This window comes from Geotrypetes seraphini, chromosome 9 (assembly GCF_902459505.1).
Source record: "Geotrypetes seraphini chromosome 9, aGeoSer1.1, whole genome shotgun sequence".
Lineage (NCBI taxonomy): Eukaryota > Metazoa > Chordata > Amphibia > Gymnophiona > Dermophiidae > Geotrypetes > Geotrypetes seraphini.
Genome location: NC_047092.1, coordinates 145816017 through 145832809, shown reverse-complemented (window position 1 = coordinate 145832809; position 16793 = coordinate 145816017). Strand labels below are relative to the sequence as shown.

The 16793-nt window shown below is 43.6% G+C and overlaps 1 protein-coding gene across 1 annotated transcript in view; it reads left to right on the top strand.

Moving 5' to 3' along the window:
- CUL3 (cullin 3) overlaps positions 1–16793 on the top strand; it is a 215332-nt gene that overhangs the window by 102626 nt on the left and 95913 nt on the right. The window contains exon 7 of the mRNA XM_033959756.1: positions 13789–13934. Within this exon, the coding sequence (XP_033815647.1) occupies positions 13789–13934 (146 nt within the window). The remainder of the gene's footprint in view (positions 1–13788; positions 13935–16793) is intronic.

The window sequence follows — 16793 nt, the reverse complement described above, 5'->3', positions numbered from 1 at the left end:
AATGATAACCCCTCCCCCCAGCTATAAAGATTGGCATCTGTCATCAGAATCACCAAAGAGGTGATGTGGAGAGAGAAGCCTTTCAATAGTAACTCTGACTGGAGCCACCAACACAAACTCTGACCCTCCCCCCCCCAACCATTCAGGCCAGTGGCATCTGGAGGGAATCCATTTGCAAGACCCAACAGGACAATAGCGGGTCGTGAAGAGGTCATAGTTGAGCTTTCACCCAAGGAATGACCTCTGGTCACTACCTCGACCACCTAGAGATAATGCCTGGCATTGTAGCTTCAGTCTGTGTGGCTCTGGAAGAAGGGCATGACCTTCCACTGTGTCGAAGTGGATTCCCAAATACTCTAGGGATTGCATCAGCTCCAAGTGGCTTTACTGAAAATTGATAATCCATCCCAGGTTCTGCAGTAGTTGGATAACTTGTGCTACTGCTTTGTCACAGTCAGCCTTGGAAGGGGCTTGGATCAACCAGTCATCCAAGTATGGATGTACCTGGATTCCTGTTTTGTGCAAGTGCACTGCCGCAATGACCATCATCTTACTAAATGTATGAAGTGCTGTTGCCAGACCAAATAGGAGCGCTGAGAATTGGAAATAGTCTCTTCTAAAACATGGGATCTCAGGAACTTCCTGTGAGCCAGAAATATGGGAATATGTAAGCCTCCATCAAATCAAGTAAGGCTAGAAATTCCCTCAATGCCACTGAAGCAATGACCAAATGAACAGTCTCCATCTGGAATTGGGGCACTTTCAGTGCTGCATACTTCAGATCCAGGATTGGCCTACAGTCATCTTAGTCTTTCTTAGGCATGATAAAATATATAGAGTTTCTGCCCAGGCCCAATTCCTCAGTTGGGATGGGTTCTACGGCTTGAATATCCGGGAGTTATTTCACTAGTACTTGGACCCTGATCGCTTTCTCTGGCCGTCTAGCCGGAAAGTCCACAAATAAATCCAGCAGAGAATGATGGAATTCCAACTTGTAGTCCTCTCAAATGATGTCCATCACCCAATGATCCGATAAAATTCTCACTTAGGCCTCCCTGTAAGATGACAACTACCTCCTACTGGCCTGAGGTCATTGTGACTTCTTGGAAGCTGCTGGTACTTGAACCTGATGGTTGAGCTCGCCTGGAGCCTTGAAAACTCTGAAATAATCTCTGAGCAGAGGACCATGCTGTGTACTGACAAAAATGTTAACTACATGACCTATCCCACTAGGGACACATGGTCTACAGTTTGGCAAAGACTTAGCATGACGATCTGCTACACTGGCCATAAGATCATCCAGCCCCTTGCCAAAGAATATGTGGCTCTTGAAAGGTAGCCTACTCAAAGTAACTTTGGAAGCAGAATCTCCTGCCCATTGCCTGATCCAGAGCATTCTACAGGCAGAAATATAATAAGCACACACTTAGCTCGTGGCCCTGAACATATCATACAGTGGGGGGGTCAAAGTCCCTCCTCGAGGGCCGCAATCCAGTCGGGTTTTCAGGATTTCCCCAGTGAATATGCAAGAGATCTATTTGAATGTACTGCTTTCATTGTATACTAATAGATCTCATGCATATTCATTGGGGAAATCCTGAAAACCCGACTGGATTGCGGCCCTCGAGGAGGGACTTTGACACCCCTGTCATAGAGAGAATCCACTACATAACCCACCCCCGAAATTATTAACAGGGTATGCATCGTCTTCCGCTGTCTGAGCCTGACACTAGATAGTATGTCAGGCATGTGCAATAAAAAAAGCCACTCCGCCTTCAGCCCTAGAGCCAAGGCCTCAAATTGTCTTTTGAGAACTAAATACACCCTCCTGTCTTATGCATCCTTTAAAATTACTCCATCTTCACTAGGTAGAGAAATACTTTTGGTAAACTGTGCTACTAATGAATCCACTTTAGGCTGAACAAACAGCTCTTAGAAATGAAGACAGTGAATACAACTTTGCCACAGTCCTGGCAGCCTACAAGGGACCTTCCGGAATCTCCCAGTGCTCTGTTAACATCATTGTAATGTCTGGACGCGAAAGAAAAAAAGGTGGTCTGAGGCTTACCATACCATATCATTTGTTATACCCCACAAATTCCAACAAGGATTCATTGTGGTTTACAATAAGATTCCTGAACATACATACATAAAATAGTTAAAATAGATTCCTATGCTGTGGATGAATGTAGTAACATGAGGGTTACAAAGAGAAGAGATTAGTCTTTAACAGTTTTCTGAAGTGATGATAACAAGAAAGTTGATGTAAACATATTGGTAGGTTATTCCAAATCTTGGGACCTTGAAATGGAAAGGTAGCTTCAAATATTTTTTCCGGTAAACTTGTTAGGACAGGGGAAAGGAAGTTTAAAACGCATATTTCCACCAACTCCTCGCCATGAAAATTTCTTGACCAGTTTATGCAATTGTAATCTTATCGCATAATTGCCCTCTCCAAATAAATATCTGTTTATCAGTCTATTTTTGATTTTTCTTCTTACTTTCTTCTTTTGCTAAACTCTCCATTTCCCCTTGTATCTTAGCTCTGCCTGTACATATTTATGTTTGAAACTTTGATACCGGTTACAGCAGAATATAGATATTGTTGTGTAGATGATTATCCTTTGGCATTCTTTATAATTGTATTCATTGTATTTTATCCAGTATTTCTTTTTGTTTGTATCACAAAATCTCAATAAACATTTTGAACTTAAAAAACAAAAACAACGCTTGTGGTGTTCTTGAATTATAGCAGGAGCTCATGACCTTAATACCAGATACTAATCCAGTAGAGTTCTTTCCATATACAGTGGTACCTTGGATTACGAGCATAATCCGTTCCAGGAGCATGCTCGTAATCCAAATTGCTTGTTTATCAAAGCAAGTTTCCCCATAGAAAATAATGGAAACTCGCTTTGATGCATTCCCCCCCCCCCCCGAGAACCGGCATTGCTCCCCTCGAAGGCCCCCCCCCCCTGCGATCCGGCAACCCCCCCCCCACGATCTGGCACCCCCCCCCGACACGATTGGGCCCACCCCCCCCCCCCCCCGCAGCTTCTTACCCTCATCTGGGCACCCTGAAGATCGGCCTCCTCGTCTGCTGGGCCTTGAGCATGCGCAGATACTCAAGTCCCAGCAGACGAGGAGGCCGATCTTCGGGGTGCCCAGATGAGGGTAAGAAGCGGCGGGGGGGTGCCCAATCGTGTCGGAGGGGGGTGCCGGATCGCAGGGGGAAGGGTGCCAGATTGCGGGGGGGGGGGGTGCTCGTAAATCGAGCCATGCTCGATTTCCGAGGCACCGATTTTGCAAATGTTTTGCTCGTCTTGCAAAACACTCGCAAACCGGTGCACTCGTAAACCAAGGTACCACTGTATAGCCTTATAGACCAAATATGATATCTTGAACTAAATTCTTTTTTTCATCGGTAACCAATGTAACTCTACTAGTAGTGGACTAGCTCTCTCAAAAATGACTTTGTCAAAAGATTAATCTGGCTGCTGTATTTTGAAGTAGTTGTAGTCTATGTTCTTTCTCAAATGATATGACAGAGAGTTACAGTAGTCCAAATATGGGAGTAATACAGCCTGTACAACTCTCCTAAAGCTGGTCTGACTTAGAACCGGTCTTCTATACTGTTCTCCCAGGGGAGCTCAGAACGGTTTACATGAATTTATTCAGGTACTCAAAGCATTTCTCCCTATCTGTCCCGGCGGGCTCACAATCTATCTAATGTACCTGGGCAATGGAGGCTAACACCAAACTTTCTCAGGAGGGAACAAAAATCAAGCATGATTTGAAAAGCCAAAGTGGCACCTTTTCTCTTGCTGCATGAACTCAAGTTGAGGGGCTGACTTGATAAGACAAGTTTGGGGATTAAAGATGATAACAAATTCAAACATGGGCTTAAAGGGAGAAGTCCACCAAGAAGAAGCCAACATAGATAAGTTCCATGAAAAAAACTTTTATAAATTAGATATTCTGGCAGCTAGGGACCATGAAGGTGCAATGATTGTTTAAGGCAACCTGTGCTTTTTATTAGTTGAGCACTGTGGTTGGTGGTCTGAGCACTTCACAACAAACCAATTTTGAATTGAAAGTTGATTCAATAAGTTTTATAGTTGAGTATCTTGTGTTTTGTCAAGAGTGAATTATAGTTACCAAACCAGAGTACCTTAGTCTTTGATTTGTAAAGTTTAAGGAAGTTCTTCGAGCTGCTCGTGACAGCTTACTGTGCAGCAGAGGTCTGTGGAGGTTCAAGCTCTTCAATACCCGCAAAGATTCTCTGATGACCTCTAGCAAAGCTGCTAGCTTTAAAAAGCAGCACACCGTTTTCTGATGATCTCCCCCTAGTCCAGGGCAATCACAGACTCCTGACTGGTGGCCTCTGCCCAGGACCCTGAATCCTCCAAAAGCAGCACACCGTTTTCTGATGATCTCCCCCTAGTCCAGGGCAATCACAGACTCCTGACTGGTGGCCTCTGCCCAGGACCCTGAATCCTCCAAAACTGAAAAATAATTTTGAGGGAGTAAAGGCATGGATTCTGACCTCAAGTCATCCCAGTCCTTCAACTGGATGTTTAGTTCCTGAAGAGGAACTGTCAAGGGGAATAACACGCTCTGTGAGGGGAAACCCCCATGCACAACAACTGGTATGACCCCAGACGGTACAGAAAGGCCCTGACAAGCCCATACAGGCATCGAATATAAGCCTGACAAAATCAGGGGTAAATCTCTAAACAGGGTACCATAGGGATATCTACAGGGACTCCCCTTGCTGTTCATGGGCTCAGAGGAGTTTACGCTTCGCTGAAGAAACCAAGTCTCTGTCAGAAGACTCCAGGGAGATTTTTTTTTTTTTAAATTTAAAAAAAGAATCACCTGACTCCCATCACCTAGAGCAGGGGTGTCAAAGTCCCTCCTCGAGGGCCGCAATCCAGTTGGGTTTTCAGGATTTCCCCAATGAATATGCATGAGATCTATTTGCATACACTGCTTTCATTGTATGCTAATAGATCTTATGAATATTCATTGGAGAAAACCTGACTGGATTGCGGCCCTTGAAGAGGGACTTTGACACCCCTGCCCTAGAGGAACCAGAGGAGGCTAAGCTTAAAGCTCCTGCCCTCCCCCCTCCTCACAAGCCCATTGTCATATGGAACAAGGACATTCCTCAGCTGGTCATCTAGCACAAATCTGGTATTAATCGGGGGCAGCATTTTTGTGCCCAAAAATGGCCCAGGAAAGCTAAATAAAGGTTCAAAAATGTTGGAAAGGGTTTTTTGCAGGTAGATGACCCAATCCAAGTCCCAGAAACCCCCCAAAATGCAATTAAAGATCCCCTGATTTCTCCCATAGACTACACTAGGCAGTACTCATGGTTCTGCTGGTTCTGTGCCTGCTTCAACTAATACAGTAGCTGGAAGATGGTGACAACCACTGACTTGGATAAGCATGTAAAAATAGTTCCAGATGCTTGTTTCTTCTGGCTGCCAATCAGACTGAGATCCCAGACCCCCACAGCTCCTCACATATCTTTTTTATGGGGGGGAACACAGCCAGTAAAGTCCTTGGGACTGACACAGATGCCACACAGCCTGCGCTCAAGCTCTGGTAACAACCAGGGGAACAGTCCCAGAGCCATCAAAAGTGTTAGTGCATGCTAGCTAGATAGGTGCCATGAAAATAAGGGTTGCCCTTCCAGCTAAGACCTCTGACAGTGAGAGTCTGCATCTTCACCCAGGCACATCTGTCCCTGGGGACCTCTGTAGCACCAATAACCCTCTAAAAATGAGACTAAAAAGCCCCAAAATAACAAACCAAGAGCAAATCAGAAAAACACCTTCAACTTGCATACAGAAGGAGAATCTGAGGAGCAGACCACAGTGCAGAGATAGGGAAGGCAGAGCCAAAAAATGTATATGACACCTATACAAACTCGCAAATAGAGGTGAATAACCCACTAGTTCAAGACTCATATGCCTTTTGTACTAGAATAGCTACTTATGTTGGTATATCATTGTTACCTTTTTCATATTTGGCATGGGAGTGAAGCTCTATGGGAGAACATAAGAATTGCCTTACTGTGTCAGTCAAGACCAGTAGCCCATTCTTACGGTGGCCAATCCGGCAGAAACCCAAAGAATAGCAACATTTCTTGCTACCAATCTAGGGCAAGCAGTGGCTTCCCCCATGTCTTTCTCAATAACAGACTATGGACTTTTCCTCCAGGAAATGGTCCAAACCTTTCTTAAAACCAGTTATGCTATCCGCTCTTACCACAACCTCTGGCAATGCATTTCAGAGCTTAACTATTCTCTTGAGTGAAAAAATATTTCCTCCTATTGGTTTTAAAAGTATTTCCCTGTAAGTTCATTGAGTGTCCCCTAATGTTTGTAATTTTTGATGGAGTGAAAAATCGATCCACTTGTACCCATTCTACTCCAATCAGGATTTTGTAGACTTCAGTCATATCTCCCCTCAACCGTTTCTTTTCCAAACTGAAGAGCCCTAACCTTTTTAGTCTTTTCTCATATCGGAGGAGTTCATCCCCTTTATCATCTTGGTGGTTGTTCTTTGAACCTTTTCTAGTGCCGCTTTATCTTTATTGAGATAAGGAGACCAGAATTGAACACAATACTCCAGGTGAGGTTGCACCGTTAAGCGATAAAGAGGCATTATAACATTTTTAGTCTTGTAACCATCCCTTTTTTAATAATTCCTTGTCACACTGCTTTGTTACGTTCAGATACTCAGACACTATCACCCCAAGGTCCCTCTCCCCATTTGTTCATATCAGCCTCTCACTTCCCAACACATACATCTCCCTTGGATTTCTACTCTCGAGTCATCACTCTGCACTTTTTTTGCATTGAATTTTAGTTGCCAGACTTCAGATGAGCCATTCTTCCAGCTTTTGCAGATTCTTTTTCATGTTTTCCACTCCCTCCGGGGTGTCCACTCTGTTACTAATTTTGGTATCATCCGGAAAAAAGTCAGACCTTTCCTTCTAACCCTTCGGCAATATAGCTGATAAACATATTAAACAGAATTGGCCCCAGCACCGATCCTTGAGTCACTCCACTACTTACCTTTCCTTCCTCCAAGCAAATTCCTTTAACCACCATCAACTGCCCGTCAACCAGTTTCTAATCCAGTTTATTACTTTGGGTGCTAACTTCAGCTGGTCAGGTTTTTTCAAGAGCTTCCTATGAGGAACCATGCCAAAGACTTTGCTGAAATCTAAGTAAATTATATCTAGCGCACTTCCTCAATCTAATTCTCTGGTCACCCAGTCAAAGAATTCAATCAGATTTGTTTGGCATTATTTACCTTTAGTAAAGCCATATTGTCTTGGATTTTGTAACCCATTAGATTCTAGGAATTTCACTATCCTCTCCTTCAACAATGCTTCCATTATTTTTTCAGTAACTGAAGTGAGGCTTACTGGCCTGTAGTTTTCCCCACTTCATCTCTGCAACCACTTTTATGAAAAGGAACCACCAATCCCATGGAACCACTTCTGTCTCCAGGGATTCATTGAAGCCACCAGAAGTGGAGCCACAAGACCCTCTCTGAGCTCCCTCAGTATCCCGGGATGGATCTCGTCTGGTCCCATGACTTTGCCAACTTCAATTTTTCAAGTTGTTCATAAACACTTTCTTCTGTGAATGGAGTGGTATCCACTCCATTCTCACACCTAATTTTGTCTGCCAATCATGGTTCTTCTCCAGGATTTTCTTCTGTGAACACAGAATGATTTGTATAGCACATTTTGCTTTTTCCTAATCAATCTCCACATAGTGGTTCATAACTTCCTTCAATCTCACAATACCATTTTTTTCTTCTTCCTTCTTTCACTAATATGCCTGAAAAAAATTTTGTCTCCCATTTTTATATTTCTAGCCATTTATTCTTCAGCTTACACTTTTACTAGATGTATTTCTCTCTTGGCTTCTTTCATTTTAATTCAGTATTCCGTTTTGTCCTACTCTTCTTAATTATTTTTATATTTCACGAACACCAACTCTTTTTGCCTTTATTTTCTCTGTCACTAGTTTGGAGAATCATAGTGGCTTCCTTTTTCTCTTGTTTTTATTTATTTTCTTCGCTGAAGTCTGTAGCCATTTTTATTGCTCCTTTCAGCTTGGATCACTACTGTTCAACTTCCCTTATGTCCTCCCATCCTATTAACTCTTTCTTCAGATACTCCTCCATTTTACTGTCCATACACCTGAAATCCAGGACCTTGAGTTTTGTGTGGATGCCCTCCGCTTTAGTTGCTATATTAAACCAAACTGTCTGATTACTAGATGGGCACCCTCTCGGACATTAGAGACACTTTCCCAATTTGTGAACACCATATCCATTATCGCTTTTTCCCTTGTCGGTTCCGTCACCATTTGTCTGAGCAAAGCCTCTTGAAGGGCATCCACTATCTCTCTACTTCTTTCTGATTCCACAGATAGAACTTTCCAATCCACATCCAGCAGGTTGAAATCACCTAGCAACAGTACCTCTCCTTTTTCCCTAGCTTTTGGATATCTGCATTAAGATCTTTATCAATTTGCTGCTCTTGAGTTGGAAGTCTGTAGACAATACCCAAGTAGATAGAAGTTCCATCTTCTCTTTTCAAAGCTATCCATATCACGTTCTTTTCTCCTCAAGCATTTCAATCTCTTGGATATCAGTCTTTACAAAGAGAGCTACTCCTCCACCCTTTTGACCTGCCCTCTCTGCCGGGGTGGGGTTGGGTGTACTAGCATAGGTTCTAGAGCTGTACACTTTCTTTTAAGAATGATTCCACTACTAGCGACTGCTGTGGTTTGCAGCTTGTAAAGTGAATCTAACCTCTTTGGAGCCACTGCTACACAAAGTGGGAACAATGTAAGAAAGCTAAGAAGCACAAGCTCCAATGCTCACCCTCCAATGTTGCTGCAACACAAGCATCTTCACCATCGAAAAGACAATGGATGCTTCTGCCCATGCACATTCTGTACCGACTACCACAAAGTGGCAGGTTCCAATATGTGCAGCAACAAGCGCAATTTGTGCTGCCTACCGTAGAAGGTCTACCTTCACAGTAACAAGTGCATTTTGTGCGGTCTACCGCACACTCTACAGCAGCAAGCACATTCTGCGCCGCCAGCTCCACAGGTGCTCCAGTTTCAGTAACAGGTGCCATATCTACCCTTCTTCAGTAACAGGTGCCATATCTACCCTTCTCTCCAAGATCATTTGAATATGTTGCTGTGGAATGGGCTAGCTGGGCTACTGCAGTCGCATGTTATGCTAAACCATGTCAGCATGCCCTTAGCCTTGACTGAATCCAAGCAATGTAAGCAAGATACCGTGGACCGCAGCTCACATAATCCTGCATGTGTGTTAGGTATGCTTAATAAAGACATCAATGACAAGCGCCTATCACCTGTGTCTATAGCCGCATCATCATTGGGGGTGGGGGGAGAGCGTATCGTCTGACCCTCAATGTTCCTCTACATTGTCATCCCGGCAGCCATATTGATGCTCCTCCTGAGGTTGCAGCTCTTCACCTAGATGTCATAGCACGACCAGATGACCTGCTAGATGCTCCCCCTCATCACTCTTGCCCCTGTTCCAGGTCTATGGGGCAATATGATGAGGGCTATGATTCTGACTTGTTTCTAGCAAATCTGAATATGATGGTGATTTCTCTGTTGGCAGTCTTCTAAATTTGGCTTCTCTGCCTGATTTTAGTTTGCCCCCTGTCAGTCTGTCCTTCTGAAAGTTTATAAGACAAATGGGGCAGGATTTCCCAATTAAAATGGAGTCTAAAACAGAACCTATTGCAGAATTCTACTCTAATTTGATATTTCAGCCACATTTGACTGTAAGCCACCATCTATTCCTAACTAAGCTCAATGATACAGGCATTATGGGCACAGTATACAACTAGAGAGTTGCGCGGGGACAGAAATCCCACCCGTTCCCGTGAGGAATCCCTCTGTCCTCACCCGTCCCCGTGAGGAATCCCCTCCGTCCCCGCGAAGAATCCCCTCCGTCCCCGCCCATCCCTATAAACTTCAGAAATAGTTATTTAATTATGCTACTGAATTAAAGGCTCTGGTAGAGACCCATTTACAAATAAGCAAAGAGACTTTATTAATTTGGAAATATTAATTGGGAAGAATACATACTTTGTAAATGGGTTTCTACCAGAACCTCTAATGTAAATATAAATACTCAGCTGATGAGAACCCCCAACTGTCAGCTGAGGACTTTCTTTGCAGTTGGCCAGAGGTCCCTTTTGCCAAGCTTGGCAGGCAGCAGTAGCGTCCCTGAGTCACAGATGCTGGCACCTCAGTGGCTCATGGATGTTGCCAGCGACTGCTGTGCTTGGTGGAGGGGAGTTCTGGCCGTCTCTAGAGAAGATCCTCTGCTGGCGGTGCTTGGGGATCCCCCACCAGTCACAGCAAGGGTCAGCAAGTACTTCAACACTGTAGAAATAAAACCAGAAATGCATTTCATTTTCTTTTGAACACAATACAAAGACATCTGCTATTTACATTTCCCAAAGCTAACATATTTTAGTCAATAAATTCTATTTTTTACCTTTGTTGTCTGGAAACTTATTTTTCCATCAAGTTGGTCCCGGTTTCTTTTTTCCACTTTCCCATCTTCTGTAAATTCTTCTTTTGCTGTCCATTGGTTCCTCCTACCATGGTCCAGCATTTATCCCTTTCACATCTTTCGTGCCTGCCCACCTCCAGCACCATGCCACATCTCTCCCTCCATTCCCTTCACCACTGTCCAACATTCCTCCCTCTTGCATCCCTTTCAATCTGTCCCATTGTTCCCTTGCCACTACATTTCTCACTCTCATCTTTTTCTTCCCTATCATATTCTGTACCTCCCTATGACCAAATTTCTCCTCTTTCTTCCATTCGCCGTGTGTACACAACCATCTCTCTTTCCCGCTCACTGACACACCCACGCCCAATTCTCCCTTTCTATTCCCTCCCCCATCTCAGCATCTCTTTCCCTCCCTTCCTCTCTCCCCAGTTCATGACTTCTGTGTCCAAAAATGCACTCCCTCCCACCACTTCATTCGAGTCCAGATAACAGCAGGGGTTGGAGGCAGCCTGCATCACGCCATATGTAGCCAACCCAGAAGTCTTCCCCCGAAGTCAGAGCTGACATAGGAGGGAAGGCTTTGCATCAGTCTGGCGGCAGCTGAGGTGTCAGGTGGGACAGGGTAGATACTGAATGTAGGAGGTGAGAGGAGACAGACTATAGATAGAAAGGGGGAGGGATCAGACACACTGGATGAAAGGGGAAAGATAAGATAAGCTGGAATGCCTGGGGAGAGAGAAAAAGACAGATGATGGATGTAAAGAAAAGGAGAGGGGAGGAAGACATTGAATGGAAAGGAGGAGAGGGGGAGGATACGGATGGAAGGGAGGAAAGAGAAAGATGGGGCAGACACTGAATAGAAGGGGGCGAAAGAGAAATGAAGCAGATGCTGGGCTGAAAGGGGGGAAAGATGGGCAGATGCTGGATGGAAGGGGGAGAAAGAAGGGTGGATGATGGATGGGATGACAGAAAGGAGACAGATCAGATGCTGGGCAGAAGCAGGAGACACGGGCAGATGCTGAATGGAAAGAGGGGGAGGGGCAGATGCTGGATGGAAAGGAGAGAGAGAGGGCATATGTTCGATGGAAATGGAGGAGAGGGAAGATGCTGAAGAGAAAAGGACCTCAGGTCAGCATCAGAATGGCCGAGCAAGTCTACATGGGTCCAAATGGTGCCACACTACTAGACCCCCCCCCAGTCCATTGTGCTTTCTAGAAGCCAGTATTGTGGTGCAGCCAGGTCCCTGCTAGGTTTTCTCCCCCTTTTGCCAGCAGAGTGGTGAGCCAGCACGATGGCTCAAACAAGCCCCTCCTCCCCTCCCCCCCAAAGTGTTCTCCACCCAGAATAGGACCGAATCTGGGTTCCCAGTGGCTGAGCAGTGAGCCGGTGCTGTGATGAAGTCCAGCCTACCGAGGCATCCCCTACTGCATTCCCGGCCTTTGTATGAGGGAGGTCTGGTGCCCCAAAGAAAGGAGACCTGCAGCTATAGAGCAAACAAGCAGCACGTACACAGCTGAGAGCCTTGCTTGCTGATCCCGCCCTGCCGTGCCGCCGGACCAATCAGCAAGCAAGGCTTTCAGCTGTGTACGTGCTGAGCTCACTGCTCAGCATGGCTGTTTCCGCCGCGACACCGGACTTGTCTCAGCTGCATGCCTGCATCGCCAGAATTTAGGTAGGCCTGTTTTCATCCCCGTGGGAGTCCCGTAGGCAAGAGGGACATCCCCGTGGGAGTCCCATTGGGCCAGGGGGGCATCCCTGTGGGAACCCCGCAGGATTCCCACGATCTCCGTTCCCGTGCAGACCTCTATATACAACTGGTTCAAAGACTTCCTAAAGAATAGGAATTACCTTGTCTGGAAAGATGATGTATTCTCGCAAAGCTGGCAAGCATTCTGCGGTGTTCCCCAGGGGTCCTTCCTCTCCTCTATACTCTATAACCTATTCATGAGTTCCCTAGGCATTATCACCTTCAAAAACGACGAGTGTCTATTATATGCAGACGACATACTCCTCCTCATCCCAATTGAGCGTAACTCAAGTGATGCCTTACAGAGAATTGCCAACAGCATAGACAAGAAACAAATTTGTGCCACATTCAAACTCAAATTGAACACAGCAAAGACCAAAGTACTGTGGTTTCACAGTTCCCTGCAAACAGTCACTACAGCTATCACCCTGCCCTCAGGAACCAAACTAGATATTGACAAGACCTCCAAAATACTTGGAGTCACTTTGGACTCTGCCCTTTTCTATGAACCTCAAATCTCCAATTTATGGAGAAAAATCTTCTGTAGCATGCAACAGCTCAGACTGACCAGACCTTTCTTTCATAGTCATCACTTAGCAGTATTGACACACATATTAGTACTGTTTCAACTAGACTACTGCAACTTTATTATGCAGGTATAAACACCACCCTAATCTGCAGACTACAACAAATTCAAAACACAACAATATGACTGATCTTCAAACTGAAAAAATTTGATTTAATATCACTTATTTCACCTGTCTCACTGGCTGCCCATCTCTACAGGCATTAGCTTCAAAATATCATACATAATGTATCACATCTTATATGCAAGCTCAGCTGGACCTCTCAACTGTTGATCCAATTCAACCAGAAACATCAAGAAACGTCTTCTGATCCTAACATCCCCTAAATGAATTAAATACAAGTGCATATTTAGTACACTTTTCACTTACATCGGCACAAAGACCTGGAACATCCTCCCAATAACTATCAAAGTGGAACTCTACTATCAGATTTCGAAAGAAACTAAAAACTCTTCTCTTTGAGACAATATACTACTCCATGGGTAATCAGTAGTCTGTTCAACCTTAATGAACATCATATCCTCAGTTAATGTAAATTGTACTTCTAATGTCTACACTATATTTCCTTTGTAAAAGACTTAACTCCTTATATCTCCCACTGGCATGCTGTCTTCTTACCCCTTGCCCTATTATGCATTTTGTTTATCACTTGAATTGTATGTCGCCTTGAACCTAATTAGGCATAGAGCAACTCATAAATTGTAAATTAGATTAGATTACCTATGTTTTATAGAAATAAACATTGGAAATTGACAGTCATTGGGATCTGGTTATTCGTAAGTCCATTTTAAAAAATGTTTTTTAACCATTAAAATTACTAAGAAGAAAAATTTATTTGGGTTTCAGACCTTGCGTGTATGTACAAATTATTTAGCCGTGTGCCGAATGGCTTGAAGACGATGTGTGAGTGTATGAGCTCTTACTTAAGGGAACAAGGAAAAGCACTTGTATCTGAAGAAGGAGAAGGAAAGAACCCTGTTGATTATATACAAGTAGGTAAAACTTTAAAATCTGTTATGCACATGTTCATGATGATTGTTTTTTTTTTTTTAGAAAGTAATTATTGACAAGAGTCTTGCTGTGCCTTATAGCGGGGCTATTGCTGATCTTTATATAGTTCTAAAAGTTTTGAAAGAATCTAAAAATACAATTTTAAAATTGTGGATGCAACAGGATGGATATTGAATTTTATTTATTTATTTTTGCAACATTGTTTTTTTTGTTTTCTAGGATAACACAACACATGTGTTGTAATATAGAAAATACATGTAATAGCATCTTGCAGTTCCTTCACCTCTGTTATAAACAATTATTAAGTTCAAAAGGGACCTACGATTTCCCCCTCCTAACTTCTTAAGGCCAATGTCTACATAAACCATCCCAGTAAACCGCTTAGAAACCTCACGGTTATTAGCGGTATATAAGAATTAAATTAAATTAAATAACCTGTTATGTCCCAGCCCTCCACCAGTTTTCCAGAAACTCAGGACCTCTGCCCACCAAGAGCTCTGTATCATTCACTCCCACAACCTTAAGATCCACCCCTAAAGACAGTCTGTCACTGCCTAAATCATTTAGGAGGAAATTCTGTAAATGGCATCTAAAAAGATAAGTGCCTATAATATAGATGCTTATTATCTCTTGTCAATCACACATAGGTGCCTATTACAGAATCGCACCTAACTTAAAAACGTAGGTGCCTGTAATGTAGGCCAGTGTTTTTTAAAGGCCTACATTATAGGTACCTAAATTATTTTGAGAATTGCACTTAGTGGTGCCTAAGTCCCTCTCTACCCTTAAACACGCCTACTTTGGAGTTAGGCGATATAGGCACTTTTGTGGAATTGTGCCTAAGAAGCTAGGCGCCTATCATCCAATTTTTTTTTTCAGTTATGAGCTTTTTAAAATCTCCTAATTGAAGCCACTTTACTAATTAACCTGCCCCCCCCCCCTTTTACGAAGCCACATTAGGTTTTTTAATCACCTGCTGTGGCGGTATTAGCTCCGATGCTTATAGGAAATCTAAAGGCAAGGGAGAACCGGCATGGCTTATTGGAGAGGTAGAAAAAGCCATAAAAGAAAAGAAGGACTCTTTTAAAAAATGGAAATGCATGAAAACAACCGAAGCTTGGAACAAACACAAAGATGATCAGAAGAAATGTCACAAGGCGGTGAGGGATGCCAAAAAGGACTATGAGGAGAAAATAGCGCAAGAGGCCAAAAATTTCAAGCCCTTCTTTAGATACATAAAAGGGAAAAAACCCGCAAAAGAGGCGGTGGGACCGCTGGATGACCAGGGAAGAAAAGGGTGCATCAAGGAAGACAAACAAATTGCAGACTAAATTCCTTCTTTGTGTCTGTCTTTACGAAGGAGGACATTGCAACAATACCAGAAGCAGTGAAAGTGTTCAAAGGAGTAATAGAGGACAGCCTCACCACAGTAGAAGTGGACTTGGACCAGATATACTACCAAATCAACAAACTTAAGTGACAAATCCCCTGGACCGGATGAAATTTACCCTAGAGTCTTAAAAGAACTGAAGGTTGAAATCGGAGAATTCTTTTTCACTGAAAGGGTGGTTGATCGCTGGAATAGTCTTCTACTTCAGGTTATTGAGGCCAGCAGCGTGTCTGATTTTAAGGCCAAATGGGATAGACACGTGGGATCTATTCACAGAGAAAGGTAGGGGAGGGTCATTGAGGTGGGCAGACTAGATGGGCCGTGGCCCTTAGCTGGCGTCTATTTCTATGTTTCTATGTTTATATTGCAAAAACTTGTCAACCTGTCAATTAGAACTGGACAGATACTGGACGACTGGAAGATAGCGCGAACATCACGCCAATTTTCAAAAAGGATCAAGAGGAGAACTGGGCAACTACAAACTTTTGAGTTTTACATCTGTCCCTGGAAAGATGGTTAAAGCACTGATTAAATATAACATAGTCTGGCACTTGAATACACACGACCTGATGAGAGCCAGTCAACATGGCTTCAGGAAAGGGAAATCATGTTTGACGAACCTACTTCAATTTTTTGAGACCATGAACAAACAAATTGATAGTGGAAAACCGGTGGACATAATATACTTGGACTTCCAGAAAGCGTTCGACAAGTTTCCACATGAAAGACTTCTCAGGAAACTACAAAGCCATGGAATAGAAGGAGATATACTAAGATGGATAGGCAAATGGCTGGAAAACAGAAAGCAGAGAGTGGGCATAAATGGGAAGTTCTCAGACTGGGAAAAGTGACTAGCGGTGTACCCCAGGGCTCGGTACTTGGGCCCATCTTATTTAATATTTTCATCAGTGACCTAGAATAAGGAACATCCAGTGAGATCATCAAGTTTGCGGATGACACAAAGCTATGCCGGGCAATCAGATCGCAGAGGATAGTGAGGAATTCCAGAGTGACTTGTGTCAGTTAGAGATATAGGCAGAGAAATGGCAGATGAAGTTTAATGTGGAAAAGTGCAAAGTAATGCATTTGGGCAGAAAGAACAAGGAAAACGAGTATAGAATGTCAGGTGCAACTCTGGGTAAGAGCGAGCAAGAAAAGGACCTGGGTGTTCTGATAGGACCCCGAAGCCGTCGGCACAATGTGCGGCAGCGGCAAAGAAAGCGAATAAAATGTTAAGCATGATAAAGAAAGGAATTACGAGTAGATCGGAGAAAGTTAGAATGCCACTTTACAGAGCAATGGTCAGACCACACTTGGAATACTGTGTCCAACATTGGTCTCCCAACTTTAAAAAAAGGACATAAAACTGCTGGAGAGGGTGCAGAGACGAGCAACAAAGCTAATAAAAGGTATAGAGAACTTGGAATATGAAGAACGACTTAAGAGACTG